This window comes from Carcharodon carcharias, chromosome 18 (genome assembly GCF_017639515.1).
Source record: "Carcharodon carcharias isolate sCarCar2 chromosome 18, sCarCar2.pri, whole genome shotgun sequence".
Lineage (NCBI taxonomy): Eukaryota > Metazoa > Chordata > Chondrichthyes > Lamniformes > Lamnidae > Carcharodon > Carcharodon carcharias.
The window spans coordinates 100550537-100563629 of NC_054484.1; the positions used below are offsets into that span (position 1 = coordinate 100550537).

Genomic DNA, 13093 nt, shown 5'->3' on the forward strand with positions numbered 1-13093 from the left:
AATAATAAAAATGTAATGAAACATGTCCCCCGCCCCCAATGTGTCTCTGTCACATGAGCAGGGACGTGTTATTAATGAAAAACTAAAGTTTTGATTTTATTTTTATTTGTTTTTAGAAAGTTCACCCCACCCATGGATGAGGTTTCCAAAAAAAACGCAAAGGCCGCTTGACATTTTCGCAAAGGGTTCACAAAGTGGGAATGTGTTCATGAATAATTTGAATTAATTGATTACTTAGTGGCCTTAACAGCACTTTGAATTGTCGGCAGGGGCGCTGCCAGCTCCAGCACGCTCGGTCAACGTCAACGCGTGTTATTTCACGCTCGAGCGGGTCAGGCACACGCTTGCACACCGAGACAAAATTTCTGCCACAAGGGGAAATGTCACAGGAAATAAAGAAATCAGAACCTGGTAGTCTGTACTAGAATATGCAGATGGATTACACAACCCACACAGTTTGCTTAGCGGTTACACTCCTGTCAAAGTCAGAGGTAGTGGATTTGAGCGGCACACCTTATGAAGTTTGTTTTATTATATCTCATTCCTTTATGGGATGTGGGTGTCACTGGCAAGGCCAGCATGTACTGCCCATCTTTAACTGCCCTTCAGAAGATGGCAGTGAACTGCCTTCTTGAACTGCTGCAGTCTGTCGGGTAAAGTTAATCCCCACAGTGATGTTAAGTAGGGAGTTCCAAGATTTTAACCCAACATTGATGAAGGAATAGTGACATATTTACAATGCAGGATGGTGTGTAACATGGAGTGGTGGCGTTCCATTAGGTCTGTTGTACACATTGTTAGGAAGAGTAGAGCAGAGGGACCATTACTTTCATCCGACCCACACTATACCAAATGTGGGAGTGGCGGTTAGTGAATTTGAATAACAGAGTTCCAGTCTGAGTACTGAGTTTGGAAACATCTTCAGGCATGATATAAGACTGGCCATAAACCTATTAGGTGGTGTGGAACAATTTACTTATGCAAGTTAAGTAGAATAAAACAAACCAAATCTAGGGTTTGTGGTTTCTATCTTTCCCATTTTTGGCTATACTCAGGCTTTTTAACCTTTAGTAAGATTTGTGTTATGCGAGTTTCTCAGATGGAGCAGATATAATCACTCAACAAAACCTATAAACCACAATCAAAATTATCTTTGGGGGTGAGGGGGGAAATCACCAGACATGCATACATCTCCTCATTCAAACCCATGCCTTAACACTTACACCTCTGTATTCATCTATAAACTCACTGAGAGGCTTTGGTTTCGACTCAATACCCAACACAGAAAACTGAACATCTGAAAAAAGGAGCATGATGTTTATGTGATAAAGCAAAAGAAGCATTTTCAATAGTTTCCAGTGATTATTTCATTAAAAAAAAGTTGGACAATTCTCATTGCTGAGTTGCACTGGTAATTATATTTGGTTCAAAACAAGAGGAATAATTCCCAATGCACTCCTAATGAGAGGCATTTGATTCCTGTGGATTTCCTCAGTACTAATGTTAATTGCTTTGATGAACACAAAGGATCAAAAAATTTAAACTTTAAAGAAAAAATGCATCTTGTCATGCATCCAATAATATTATTGGAAAATGTTTTTCTTTTAAAATAGAGATTTAGTCTGTGGGCGCATCTTAGTTGGATTAAGGCCAGCTAGTCTGGGTGCTTTGATGTGTACTTGTTTTGAGATGTAAAAGAGATAGAGTGCATTTGCATTTTGTTGAATAGAGCATTCAAGTGGGATGAAATCTGGCACCTAGCTAGCAGAGACCAAGTAATATGTTTATATTACTAATAAAATTGGTACTATGAAAGGGGTTTTTTTGTTAGAAGAGGTGGAGTTCAAAGAGGCCAGTGATACAATGAGAATTTACATTCAATAAGATATGCTACGTATATCAGAGAATAGTTTTCATATGTGAAGGGCAGAGGCAATGTAAGATCAAAGCAGCTATAAGCCTACAACTGTCTCCACCAGAACCAAAGTGAGAGGAACTTCATTTTGAATTTGCAAAGTGAAAATGCTTTGCCTGGTGTCTGCTTAAACATCTATGGGTTGCTGTTGCCTTAATGGAGATTAGTTTGGGAATTTGTTAAAAGTTATGATAGTAGTAATTTATAGCCATGTTTATATATTTAACTTGTGTAAATTAATAAAATGTTTCACTTAGTTTAATATAAAACCTCTCGAGAAATGGTAGGCTGATTCCTGAATTTAGAGTTGCATCTCAAACATACCACTTAAAAAAAAGATTATGACAGTTGTTTAAAGTTTCCCTCTGGGATTTTTAAATAACTCCGCTTTACCAACTCCTGGGTCATAACAATATGTAAAGAATTGCTCTCATCAGAAATTCACCTTCTACTGTTACACTGAACTGATAAACAGCCATTGCAAAGTAACTGTGGGCTTAGTTTCAAATGTCAACTATTCCCAACTAATAAAGACCTCACTCCATGGCATAAACATACTTCTGCTAACAAAGCTAACACATGGAACTTTTCTGACATCATCAACTACATCGTAAATTAATTTGTGCTGCAGACTATACAGCTTGCCCATTTTTCCATGTTTTAAAGTGGCATCCTCATTCCCCAATGACGGGTATAGCTGGTTGTTAAGCAAAGTCTTGAGTGTTGTTAGCAACATACAACACAATGACATCAGCTGCTATGTGATGCCATCATTCACTTTGATTCGCATTGCCTCATGATAGTTGTAAGAGATCAAGGGGTAGCATCAAATGAAAGACACAGTTGATACCAATGATAGAAGGTTCTACAACTGTCAGCATTCTTCAATCCAGTAGCTTGTCCACAATTATGAACAAAATGACCTGCAAAAGTGTGTAAAAAAAAGAATGCAGCACTCAAGAGTTCTATTTGCAATTACCAATTGTATCTACATCTTAATTAGCACTTACCCTGGCAGATGGTTTCTTTCATTCTTTCATGGATATCAGCATCGCTGGCAAGGCCAGCATTTGTTGCCCATCTCAAATTGCCCTTGAGAGAGTGGTGATGAGACTCCTTGTTGAACTGCTGCAGTTTATCTGGTGTATTAATATCCACAGTTAACATTAAGGAGTTCCAGGATTTTGAACCAGTGACAGTGAAGGAACAGCTGTAAAGTTCCAAGTCAGGGTGGTGTGCGGCTTGGAGGGAACTTGCAGGTTATGGTACTCCCACATGTCTGCAGCCTTTGTCCTTGCAGGTACTGGTGGTCACTGGTTTGGAAGGTACTGTCAAAGTAGGCTTAGTGAGTTGCTGTAGCGCATCTTGTATACACTGCACCCACTGTGTGCCAGTAATGGAGGCAACAAATGTTTAGGGTGGTGAACAGGATGCCAATTAAGTAAATTGCTTTGTCCTGGATGGTATTGAGCTTCTTGAGTGTTGTTGGAGTGATATTATCCAGGCAAATGGAGAGTATGCCATCACAATCCTTACTCTTGCAACTTTTAGATGGTGGATAGGTTTTGGGGAGTCAAGTGGTGAGTTACTACAGATTACTGATATTACTGGCTTACTGAGGTTCACACGCCTGACTGTTGTTTTGCAACATCACTGTTATTACAGAAAGTACCTCAGTACATAAAAAGATTGGTTGAAAGCTTTGCATTGTTATAGCAAAGAGAACTACAAGGAAAACCTTCATCACTTGAACTTAATGCAACAGACATCAAGGTTCAATGAAGGCTGCACATAAGATGTACAAAATTCAGCAATATAGATAGAGATATTGCTTCTCCACTAATGCTACTCACATCACACATTTGGGGTACATCTATATTTCAGTATTTTACTGATACTGATGTAAAGTCAGGCCTGCTCATCGTTGCAAAGAATTGAAATCAGCCTATATGAAATCTGTTCAACTTGCATAATTTTTTTAAGTTGTGCATCTTTGAAACTGATCAGTGACTTGGGATGAAGGTGGTTTCAAGGTTGCATGTAAACAGAAGGAGCCCTTTCAGCCTGGTCTGCCATTCAATCAGATCTTAGTTGTTCTATACCTCAACCCTATATACTGACCTGTCATTTATATCCTTTGATATCAATACCCAGCAAAAAAGAAAATCTATCGATATTAGCCTTCAGAATTGGCCCAGCATCCAAAACTTACTGAAGGATAAAGTTCCACATTTCCACAACAGTGTGGAAAAAAGTGCTTTCTGATTTCACAATTGAATGAGCTAGCTCTACTTTAAAGATTATGCCCCCTTATCCTGGATTCCCTCAGCAGGGGAAATAGTTTCTCTGTGTCTATCCTAACAAATTGTTTTTAGTGTTTTAAACACTGTGGTTAGATCACAATTCTTAAACTTAAGTGAATATAAACCATGTTAATGCAACCTGTCTCATTATTTAATCGTTAAGCCCTGGTATCCTTCTGGCAATTTCTGCTTTTTGAACAGCAATGATTACACAAGCCTTGAGCAAACTGCACATTGATCTCACCCAGCTACCACTGTTACGAGCTCAAAGAGTACAGTGCTTCTAGTACAATGTCTTTATTAGAATTGAATGCAACATGGCAGCCCCCAGCCTGTGCCTCATGGCAGAGATCACATGACTATAGCAAGTCAGGTTGGATCTTTAGTACATGATTGCATTCCAATCCCAAACATCCCCCCTTTCAAAACGAACAAAAGGCAAATTTGCATGCGCTATTATGTATAACCGAGTTACCCAAGTTACCTCCTATACACCCACTATTCTCATGCGCTAACAAACTTTTCATTATTCTCATCAGTCTCTATACATTTATTGCATACCTAGTCTTTAAATCTTGCAGGTCTCCTAATGGTAAGCATGCGTGTTGTCATTGACTATTTGCCTGGGTGATGTTCCCTCTCCGGGGAGTGTCACTCCTGTGGCACTTGTTCTGGCCGTGGTAACTGTTGTTGATGTTCAGTTTCCATTGTTGGGGACTGGTGGACCTCTAGGAGTGATGGTCGTTCTGTACTCTGTGAAACTGGTGCGATCCCATCTTCTTGATCAACCGACTGCAGTGAAGGAATAGTTTTTCTAGTTGTTGATACATTTGGTAATTCATGTCCACCACGTACAATTGAAGTGACAACTGTTCTACACGTATCCCAAGTTTCCATATGGGCTGTTGAGAGCATTGAAAGTTTGTACCCAGACTAGCTCTCCAATGCTCAACTTTGGCAATGGTTTGGCAGTTTTGTCAAAATGAAATATGATTTTCTGCCATTTTACCTTGATCTTTTCACTCATGCCTGTTACTACTTCTGGCTTCAGTAGCTTTTTTCTATAGGAGGAATAGTTTGGGTGCAGCATGACATTAGTCCTTATGTTAGACTACTTTTCATGGTGGGTTTCTCCACTTGATGATTGCCTTGAATACATTTGTGCTAGATTTGCTCGATGTCTTGCAGATTACTTTGCCAATTTTCACTGCTGCCTCAAACTTTCCATTTGACTGGGGATAGCATAGAGATGTATAGTGTTGAATTTCCCAATCCTTTGTGAAGCAGCTGAATTCTTCATTTGTGAACTGAGGCCCATTATCACTCATCACAAAGTCTGAAATGCCATAACAACTGAAGTGTGCTTTCAGGCATTCTACAACCCAACTAGTAGTCATTGAAGTCAGCTGGTCTAACTCTCAATAGTCAGAATAGTAGTCTATGGTGATAAGATAATCAGTTCCTGCTAGAATAAAGAGATCTACTCCCAGCTTCACTCATGGTCTGCCTGGGATGTCATGCTTCAACAGCGGCTCTCTAGCTTTCTTAGCTTGGTACTCCATACTAGCTGATGTGGTCCTCAATTTCGTTGCTCACGTTAGGCCAGCAGAACACTTCTATTGCCTTCCTCAAGCACAACTAAATTCCTTGATGGCTTGCATCAATGTGCTTCAGCATCTCTCCTCTCATCTCCTTAGGGATGATGACTATTTCCTTTGCTCAAGATGCCATCTTGGGCTGTCAATTCATCTCGGTATGCCCAATATGCTCGTAACCACAGGTGTGTCTTTGATGCTCTCAGGCCATCCTTCCATCACTACTTCTTGTAGCACACTTGGAGAGTTGCATCTTGTTGGGTAGTTTGCTTAATTTGAGCAAGAGAGATTCAACATCTCTGCTGGGTCGATGGTTTCCAGCACACGTCAAGCTGTTACTTTAAGTTGAATCTGGAAGAATATTCTGTTTCAGCATCCTCATCTTTCTTCAGAAGAAGTGCTACTCTTGACAGTATGTCAGCAATGTGTATCTGTTTCCCTTGCTTGTGTCATGTCCAGATGATATTATCTGCTCCACAGTGGCTACAAAGAATGCTACTTCACTTTCAGAGGTAACGGTTTGAGGAAAATGCTTTGGAGTGGCTTGTGGTTGGACTCCACTGTTACTTTGTCTCTCCCAAGGAGATATTGATGAAAATGCTCACAAGCAAAGACAATAGCCAGGCCCTCTTTCTCGATCTGAGCGTAGTATTGTTCAGTTTGCATTAATGTCCTGGATACAAATGCAACTGGTTGTTCTTGCTGCAATAGGGTTGCTCCAAGACCTGTCATGCTGGCATCGCACTGCAAGGTGACTTCATAGTACTTCGGCACTGGTGTTGTTATCACTAGTTGTTTGATTTTAGTGAACGCTGCTTCTTGTTCTGTAGCCCAGTACCACTGCATATCCTTGGCAGTGAGCTGGCGTAATGGTTCATACTCTATCAACAAATTAGACAAAAATTTTACTAAATAAATAGTTCACAAATCCAACAAATCATTGCACTGCTTTCACATCTGTTGGATGCTGCATCGCTGCTATAGCTCTCACCTTGTTAGGACCCCAGCGAAGAACTTTTGCTGTCAGTACACGAGCTATGTACTTGACATCAGGCATCTTCAGTTGCAATTTTTTCTTGTTCACCTTCAGGTTCATCTGGTGAGCTCTCTCTAGGCGTCACAATAGATTCTGATCGTGATCAGCAATGGCTTCTTCCTTTATCTCCCCACATCCACAGACCAATAAATCATCCACTACGGCTTCCACTCCAGGAAGATCACTGACTCATGTTGTCAGTGTTGATACTCTTCTGGAGCCGTGGAAATTGCAAATGGCATGCACAGCCATCTGTATCTATCGAACGGTGTCCAGAATGTAGTTAGGAAACTGTTGCTTTCATCCAGCTTCACTTGCCAGTAACCACCTTTCACATCTAGGATAGTAAAGATCTTTGCCTTGACAAGTTGTGGCAAAGCTCCTTCAATGGTTGGCATGGAGTGGCGAGATCTCTTCAACTTTACCTTTGTTTAGATCCTTTGGGTCTATGCATACTCACAGCTTTCCAGGTTGTTTCACTGCCACCATGCTGCTAATCCAGTCTGTAGGAGTTGTTACTCTCTTGATTACTCCCTTCTTTTCCAGCTCTTCTATCTTGTTTTTTTAGGCTGGCCGAGGGCAGCTGGGACTCTTCTCGGCAGATGCTGAATTGGTCTTACACTCTCATCCATCCACTTAGAGATGATATTCACCAGGAAGAAATCTAAACTCTGTAAACACATCTTTGTACACCTCTAGGATCTGTTCAGCGGTCAATTGTTTAGTGTGCTGTGACAAGTTGTAAATCTCTTTTGGCATGTTTAGGGTTACCAGTCCAAGCCTTACACTTGCTCCAGCTAAAATGAGTGGCTTTTGCTTACCGTTTATTATCTGAATCTCTATATCTTCAGTCTTCATTTGCATTGGGTTCTCCGATCACTTTCCCCTCGGCATGAGGATCATGCCATCATATAGCCTCAGCCTTACTTTCAAGGGTTTCATTTTTGGATCTCTATGTTGAATCACTTCACATTGGTCTGAGAAAGTCATGATGTTGTATGATGCACCAGTGTTTGACACTTCAAAACAAAAACAGAATTACCTGGAAAAACTCAGCAGGTCTGGCAGCATAGGCGGAGAAGAAAAGAGTTGACGTTTCGAGTCCTCATGACCCTTCAACAGAACTCCACTTCAAGTTCACTTAATGCTGTCCTTCTGCAGCCATCATTCTAACAGCCACAAACCACTTATCACCTATAGGCTTGACGGAGCCAATCTGTTTTATGGTGTATAGGGGTTCGTCAAGACTCTTTGGCTGATATCTCTCCAGTGGCAACCTACATAGTCTTGTTTTGCTTCCATCTAGCTAAACACTTGTGTACAAAATGATTCAGCTTTTTGCATTTAAAACACTGCTTTCCCACGCTGGGCAAACCTTCTTTTCCTTTGTGTAATGTCCTCAGCTAAGGATTGTATAAGATTAAAAGCAAAGGCCTAGAAAGTTGCCAGAAATAGTAGTAAATCTGAGGATTGGAAGGATTTTGGAATACAGAAAAGCAGGACCAAGAAACTGATAAAGAATGGGAGAATATAATTTGAATGTAAACTAGCAAAAAACAAAAACGGATTGTAAAAGTTTCTACAGCACATAAAAAGGAAACATTTGGTTAAGACAATGTGGCTCCATTACAGGCAGAGTCAGGAGAATTCATAATGGAGAATAGAGAAATGGCAGAGAAGCTAAATGATTACTTTGTGTCTGTTTTCACTGAGGAAGATACAGGAAATCTCCCTGAATTAGAGATCCAAGGGGCTAGGGAGGATGAGGGATTGAAGGAAATTAGTATTAATAAGAAGGTTGTACTGGAGAAATTAATGGGACTGAAGGTTGATAAGTCCTCAGGACTGATGATCTACATCCCAGAGTGTTCAGAGGCAGCTATGGAGATAGTGGATGCATTAGTGATTACCTTCCAAAATTCTAGAGATTCTGGAATTGTTCCTGCAGACTGGAAGGTAGCAAATGTCACTCCCCTATTTAAGGGAGGCAGACGCTAAACAGGGAACTACAGACCTGTTAGCCTTATATTAATAGTAGGGAAAATGGTAGAATCTATTATAAAAGATGTGATAAATGGACATTTCGGCAATAATGATCTGATAGGGCATTGTCAACATGGATTTATAAATGGGAAATCATGTTTGACGAACCTGTTGAGAGATTTTTGAGGATGTTACTAACAGAATTGATAAAAGGGAGTGGGTGGACATAGCATACTTGGGTTTTCAGAAGGCTTTTGATAAAGTCCCCCTCAGGAGGTTGGTTAGCAAAATTAAAGCACATAGGATAGAAGGTGATATACTGCCATGGATTAAGGATTGGTTAACATGCAGAAAAAAAGAGTAGGAATAAATGGGTCATTCTTGCGTTGGCAGGCTGTGATTAGTGGGGTACCACAAGGGTCAGTACTCAGGCCCCAACTGTTCATGACATTATTTATCAATGATTTGAATGTGGGGGCCAAATGTAATATTTCCAAGTTCACAGATGACACAAAGCTACCTGGGAAGGTGTGTTGTGAGGAAGATGCAAAGTGGCTTCAAAGGATTTGGACAGACTTACTAAGTGGGCAAAATATGACAGATGAAATATAATGTAGAAAAATGCGAGGTTAGCCACTTTGGTAAGAGGAAGTGATGCGCAGAGTATTTATTAAATGGTAAGAGATTAGAAAGTGTAGGTGGACAAAGGGACCTGGGTGTCCTAGTCAATAATTCACTAAAGGCTAACATGCAGGTGCAGCAGGCAATTAGGAAGGCTAATGGTATGTTGGCCTTTGTTGCAAGAAGGTTTGAGTACATGAGTAGCAAAACCTTGCTTCAATTGTATAGAAACTTGGAGTACTGTGCGCAGTTTTGGTCCCCTTACCTTAGGAAGGAAATTATTGCCATTGAGGGAGTTCGACTCTAAAAGTTCACCAGGCTTGTTCCTGGGATGGCAGGACTGTCCTACGAAGAGAGATTGGGGAAACAGGGCTTGTATTCTCTAGTTTTAAAGAATGAGAGGTGATTTCATTGAGATCTACAAAAATACTTAAAAGGATAGACAGGAAAGATGCAGGTAAGATGCTGGGGCGTTTAGAACTAGGGAGCACAAATTCAACATAAGGGAGAGGCTACTTAGGACCGAGATGAGGAGAACTTATTTTTTTACTCCGAGGGTTGAGAATCTTTGGAATTCTCTACCCTAGAGGGCAGTGAAAGTTCAGTCATTGAGAATGTTTAAAGTAGAGATGGACAGATTTCAAAATGCCAATGATGTAAAGTGGTATAGGGATAATGTGGGGAAAAGGCATTGAAGTGGATGATCAGCCATGATCATACTGAATGGCGGAGCAGGCTCGATGGGCTGAATCACTTACTCCTGCTCCTATGTTCCTAGTCAACGTTGCCAATATCTCAAGATCAATTTAAAAAATCTGATCTGAGCCAAGAGCGAAACCTATCACAATCTGAACAGTTTCCATAGGAACCAACACAATTCTTCATACCATAATAAAGTGCAAAACTGTTATTTCATTCTATTCCACGGCTGTCCACAAAGCACTCAAGCCTATTGTTGTGATGCCAGCAGACTAGTTAACAGGATTAAAATCAACAAAGCTATTATATTCTTACAGACATGTGAAGGGTCTTCTAATGATCTAGCAGTGAATTACCTTGTATTCCTAGAGACTAATTATCATGCATCCCACCGTTAATATCAGAATATTTCTCCTTTAACCATTAACTCAATGAGTTGGCACTTTTCAGCAATTTTATTAAATATACTTCAAGTCATTAAATTGCTTGATCTTAATAGATTAGGAAAGTGTAAATCGCAAGTCCTCAAGTAGAAACACTAGTCAACAAACCAGGTCTGCTTAGTACAGACCTGCAGAGCGCTTAATGAGTATGCTCTGATATCATGTATTCGCTGATGTGTTACAGAATTTTCAATGTTGGCACTCATCATCAGGGCAGTCCCTAGTGAAGCTTGACACACTAATTGGTTGGCAGACTGTTTCACCCCCTTGTCATATCAGGGAGTCATAGCCACAAACATGTCAACACTTAAACAGTTGAAGCACTGGATCGCTCCAATAATTTGTCTCATTTAACAGGTGTCAAGGACTGCACCCAAGAGTCACATTTTCTGTATTCTTAAGGCATGCAAAACGTTTTGGTTAGTCGAGCATGATCACTTAATGCAGCTTGCAGTATTCTGAATGAAGTCATCCTTCTCCTATCATTCAATCCTTACTTATCTGTTTCCCAATGTCCCAAGATATTTGATATCAAGGTCCCTGCGTTCAGTTTCAAATCCATCCTTGCGTTCATCATGCCCTACCATAAGTGGCCTCTTTCAGCAATCCATCCCTACATCAACCTTCCATTTCACTGACAGAGTTGCTGCATCAGCTTCACGATTAGTGGCTGATTTTTTTTATCCACCACATTCCTGCCTTAGCAAACAATTTCCCTAAATCTTTACAAGTTAAAAAAAAGTGGAGGAGATAAGTCTCATAAAAAACCATTGACTATTTTTCACCCCCAAATCTTTCTGCTGTCCCTTTCTCTTTCCTACTCAACATCCAGTTTCTTTTGTATCTTAGAACATTCTCTGTATGAGAGGGCCATTGTGACTATGATTGTTGGGATTTTCTAGGGCTGGGAGCTTCTGCTGACAATATTTATTCTTCCTTTACAGCACCAGAGCCTGACAGAGCATTATGCCTTGATAGCTATATATGGTTTTCCTCATTTTTATTGAATAGATCATTGATTATTATCCTCGAAAATTCATAAAACCATTTTTTCTCTTAGGGCAGGACATACACAAAGCATTTGTCCAATTCATTTCAAATCTGATGTATATAACAGAGTTATTGCATTACTTATAAATTCACATTTCTTGTGACTGGTTATTAACGAGTAATTGTTCAAATTAGGGCTCATTAACATGGCTTATTTAAAGGGCTTATATTATCAAGGTTTTCTGGTTTAAAAAATTGCTTGCAAAGCTGATGTTACAGTACCAACTCTTTTGCAATCAGTGTGAATAGTTTGATGTTATTACATGTGGGAACAAAAACTGCCCTTTGACAGTTTCAAAAGTGCAATATTTATGAGGATTCTGCATGTGCTTTCTCCCATCCCCGCAAAATGTTTTGTTGTATGGGGCTATTTCAAATTGTGTTGAAAACAGAGAAAATCCAATTCCTTATTTAAAAAATCCTGCATGGATAAAATAGGAAATTGTACTATAAATTGACTGAGAAACTCAAGGAGGACCACCATGGTCTGACTGTGGATTAATTCTTGCCTCCTCCTCGAAACTGGTATCCTGGCGTTCTCCAGGTTCACTTCATCCAGAGTTCAAATGCACATTTTTGCTGCCTCAGTGCGTTATTGAGCCATGGATCATGTGGATTTAAAAATTCACATCTTTGTTTTCAAATCCCTGCATGGCCTTGCCAGCCCCCATCTCTGTAACCTCCTCCACCCCTACAACCTTCCAAGATCACTGCATTCGTGAGCATCGCCAATTTTCATTTCTCCACTATTGGAAACTGTGCATTCAGCTGTCTATGCCATGGTTAAATCTTAGCTAAACCAAAGCCATTGTTGAATCTATATGGTGGAAATAAACGGCAGAATACAAGATCATTACTTCCATATCGTGCTTTAGGTAAGCTTTGCTTTTTATTCAGAAGTGGAGATGTTTACAAAGGCTTCGGTTTTCAAGCACTGAACCCATCGGTTTCCAGGAGACTTTTTAATTTGAGTCATTTCTAAAACACCAATTACTCACCTTTGTCCTTGTTCTTTTCCTTGCCCAATGAGTCCAATTTCCGTCTTAATGATTTCTTCCGTTTTTGTCCATCTGTAAATAAAGTAACAGAATAAAAGATTTGTTTATTGTAACAATGATTGCTGTAAGTATACAGGAAATTTAAGGGCAAATTCCAGAAAATATTTAAGTCTTACGTGATACAAAATAGATAAAACATTTCAAGTTCAAACAATATTAAGATCTGTGTAGTGTTTTGAGTCTTTTCTTCCTTCCTTACTCTAGATTTTTTGGCTTCTATATTTCATAATTATTTTCATAGATGTGGTTTCAAGGACATGTTCACTAGCACCCATATCCATGCAGGTTACTAAGATGTGGCCAGGACAACATGACAAGGATAACCTTCTGATAATTTTGGTTTAAACAAACATTCACTCCGTCCACCACCAATGTATTGTGGCACTGTGA

At 39.9% G+C, this 13093-nt stretch overlaps 1 protein-coding gene across 6 annotated transcripts in view; it reads right to left on the reverse strand.

Annotated features, from left to right (window-relative positions):
- Positions 1-13093, reverse strand: part of LOC121290325 (rho GTPase-activating protein 6-like) — a 665043-nt gene that overhangs the window by 104629 nt on the left and 547321 nt on the right. For all 6 annotated transcript variants that reach the window (XM_041210647.1, XM_041210646.1, XM_041210648.1 and 3 more), the window contains exon 3: positions 12644-12715. In XM_041210647.1, the coding sequence (XP_041066581.1) occupies positions 12644-12715 (72 nt within the window). The remainder of the gene's footprint in view (positions 1-12643; positions 12716-13093) is intronic.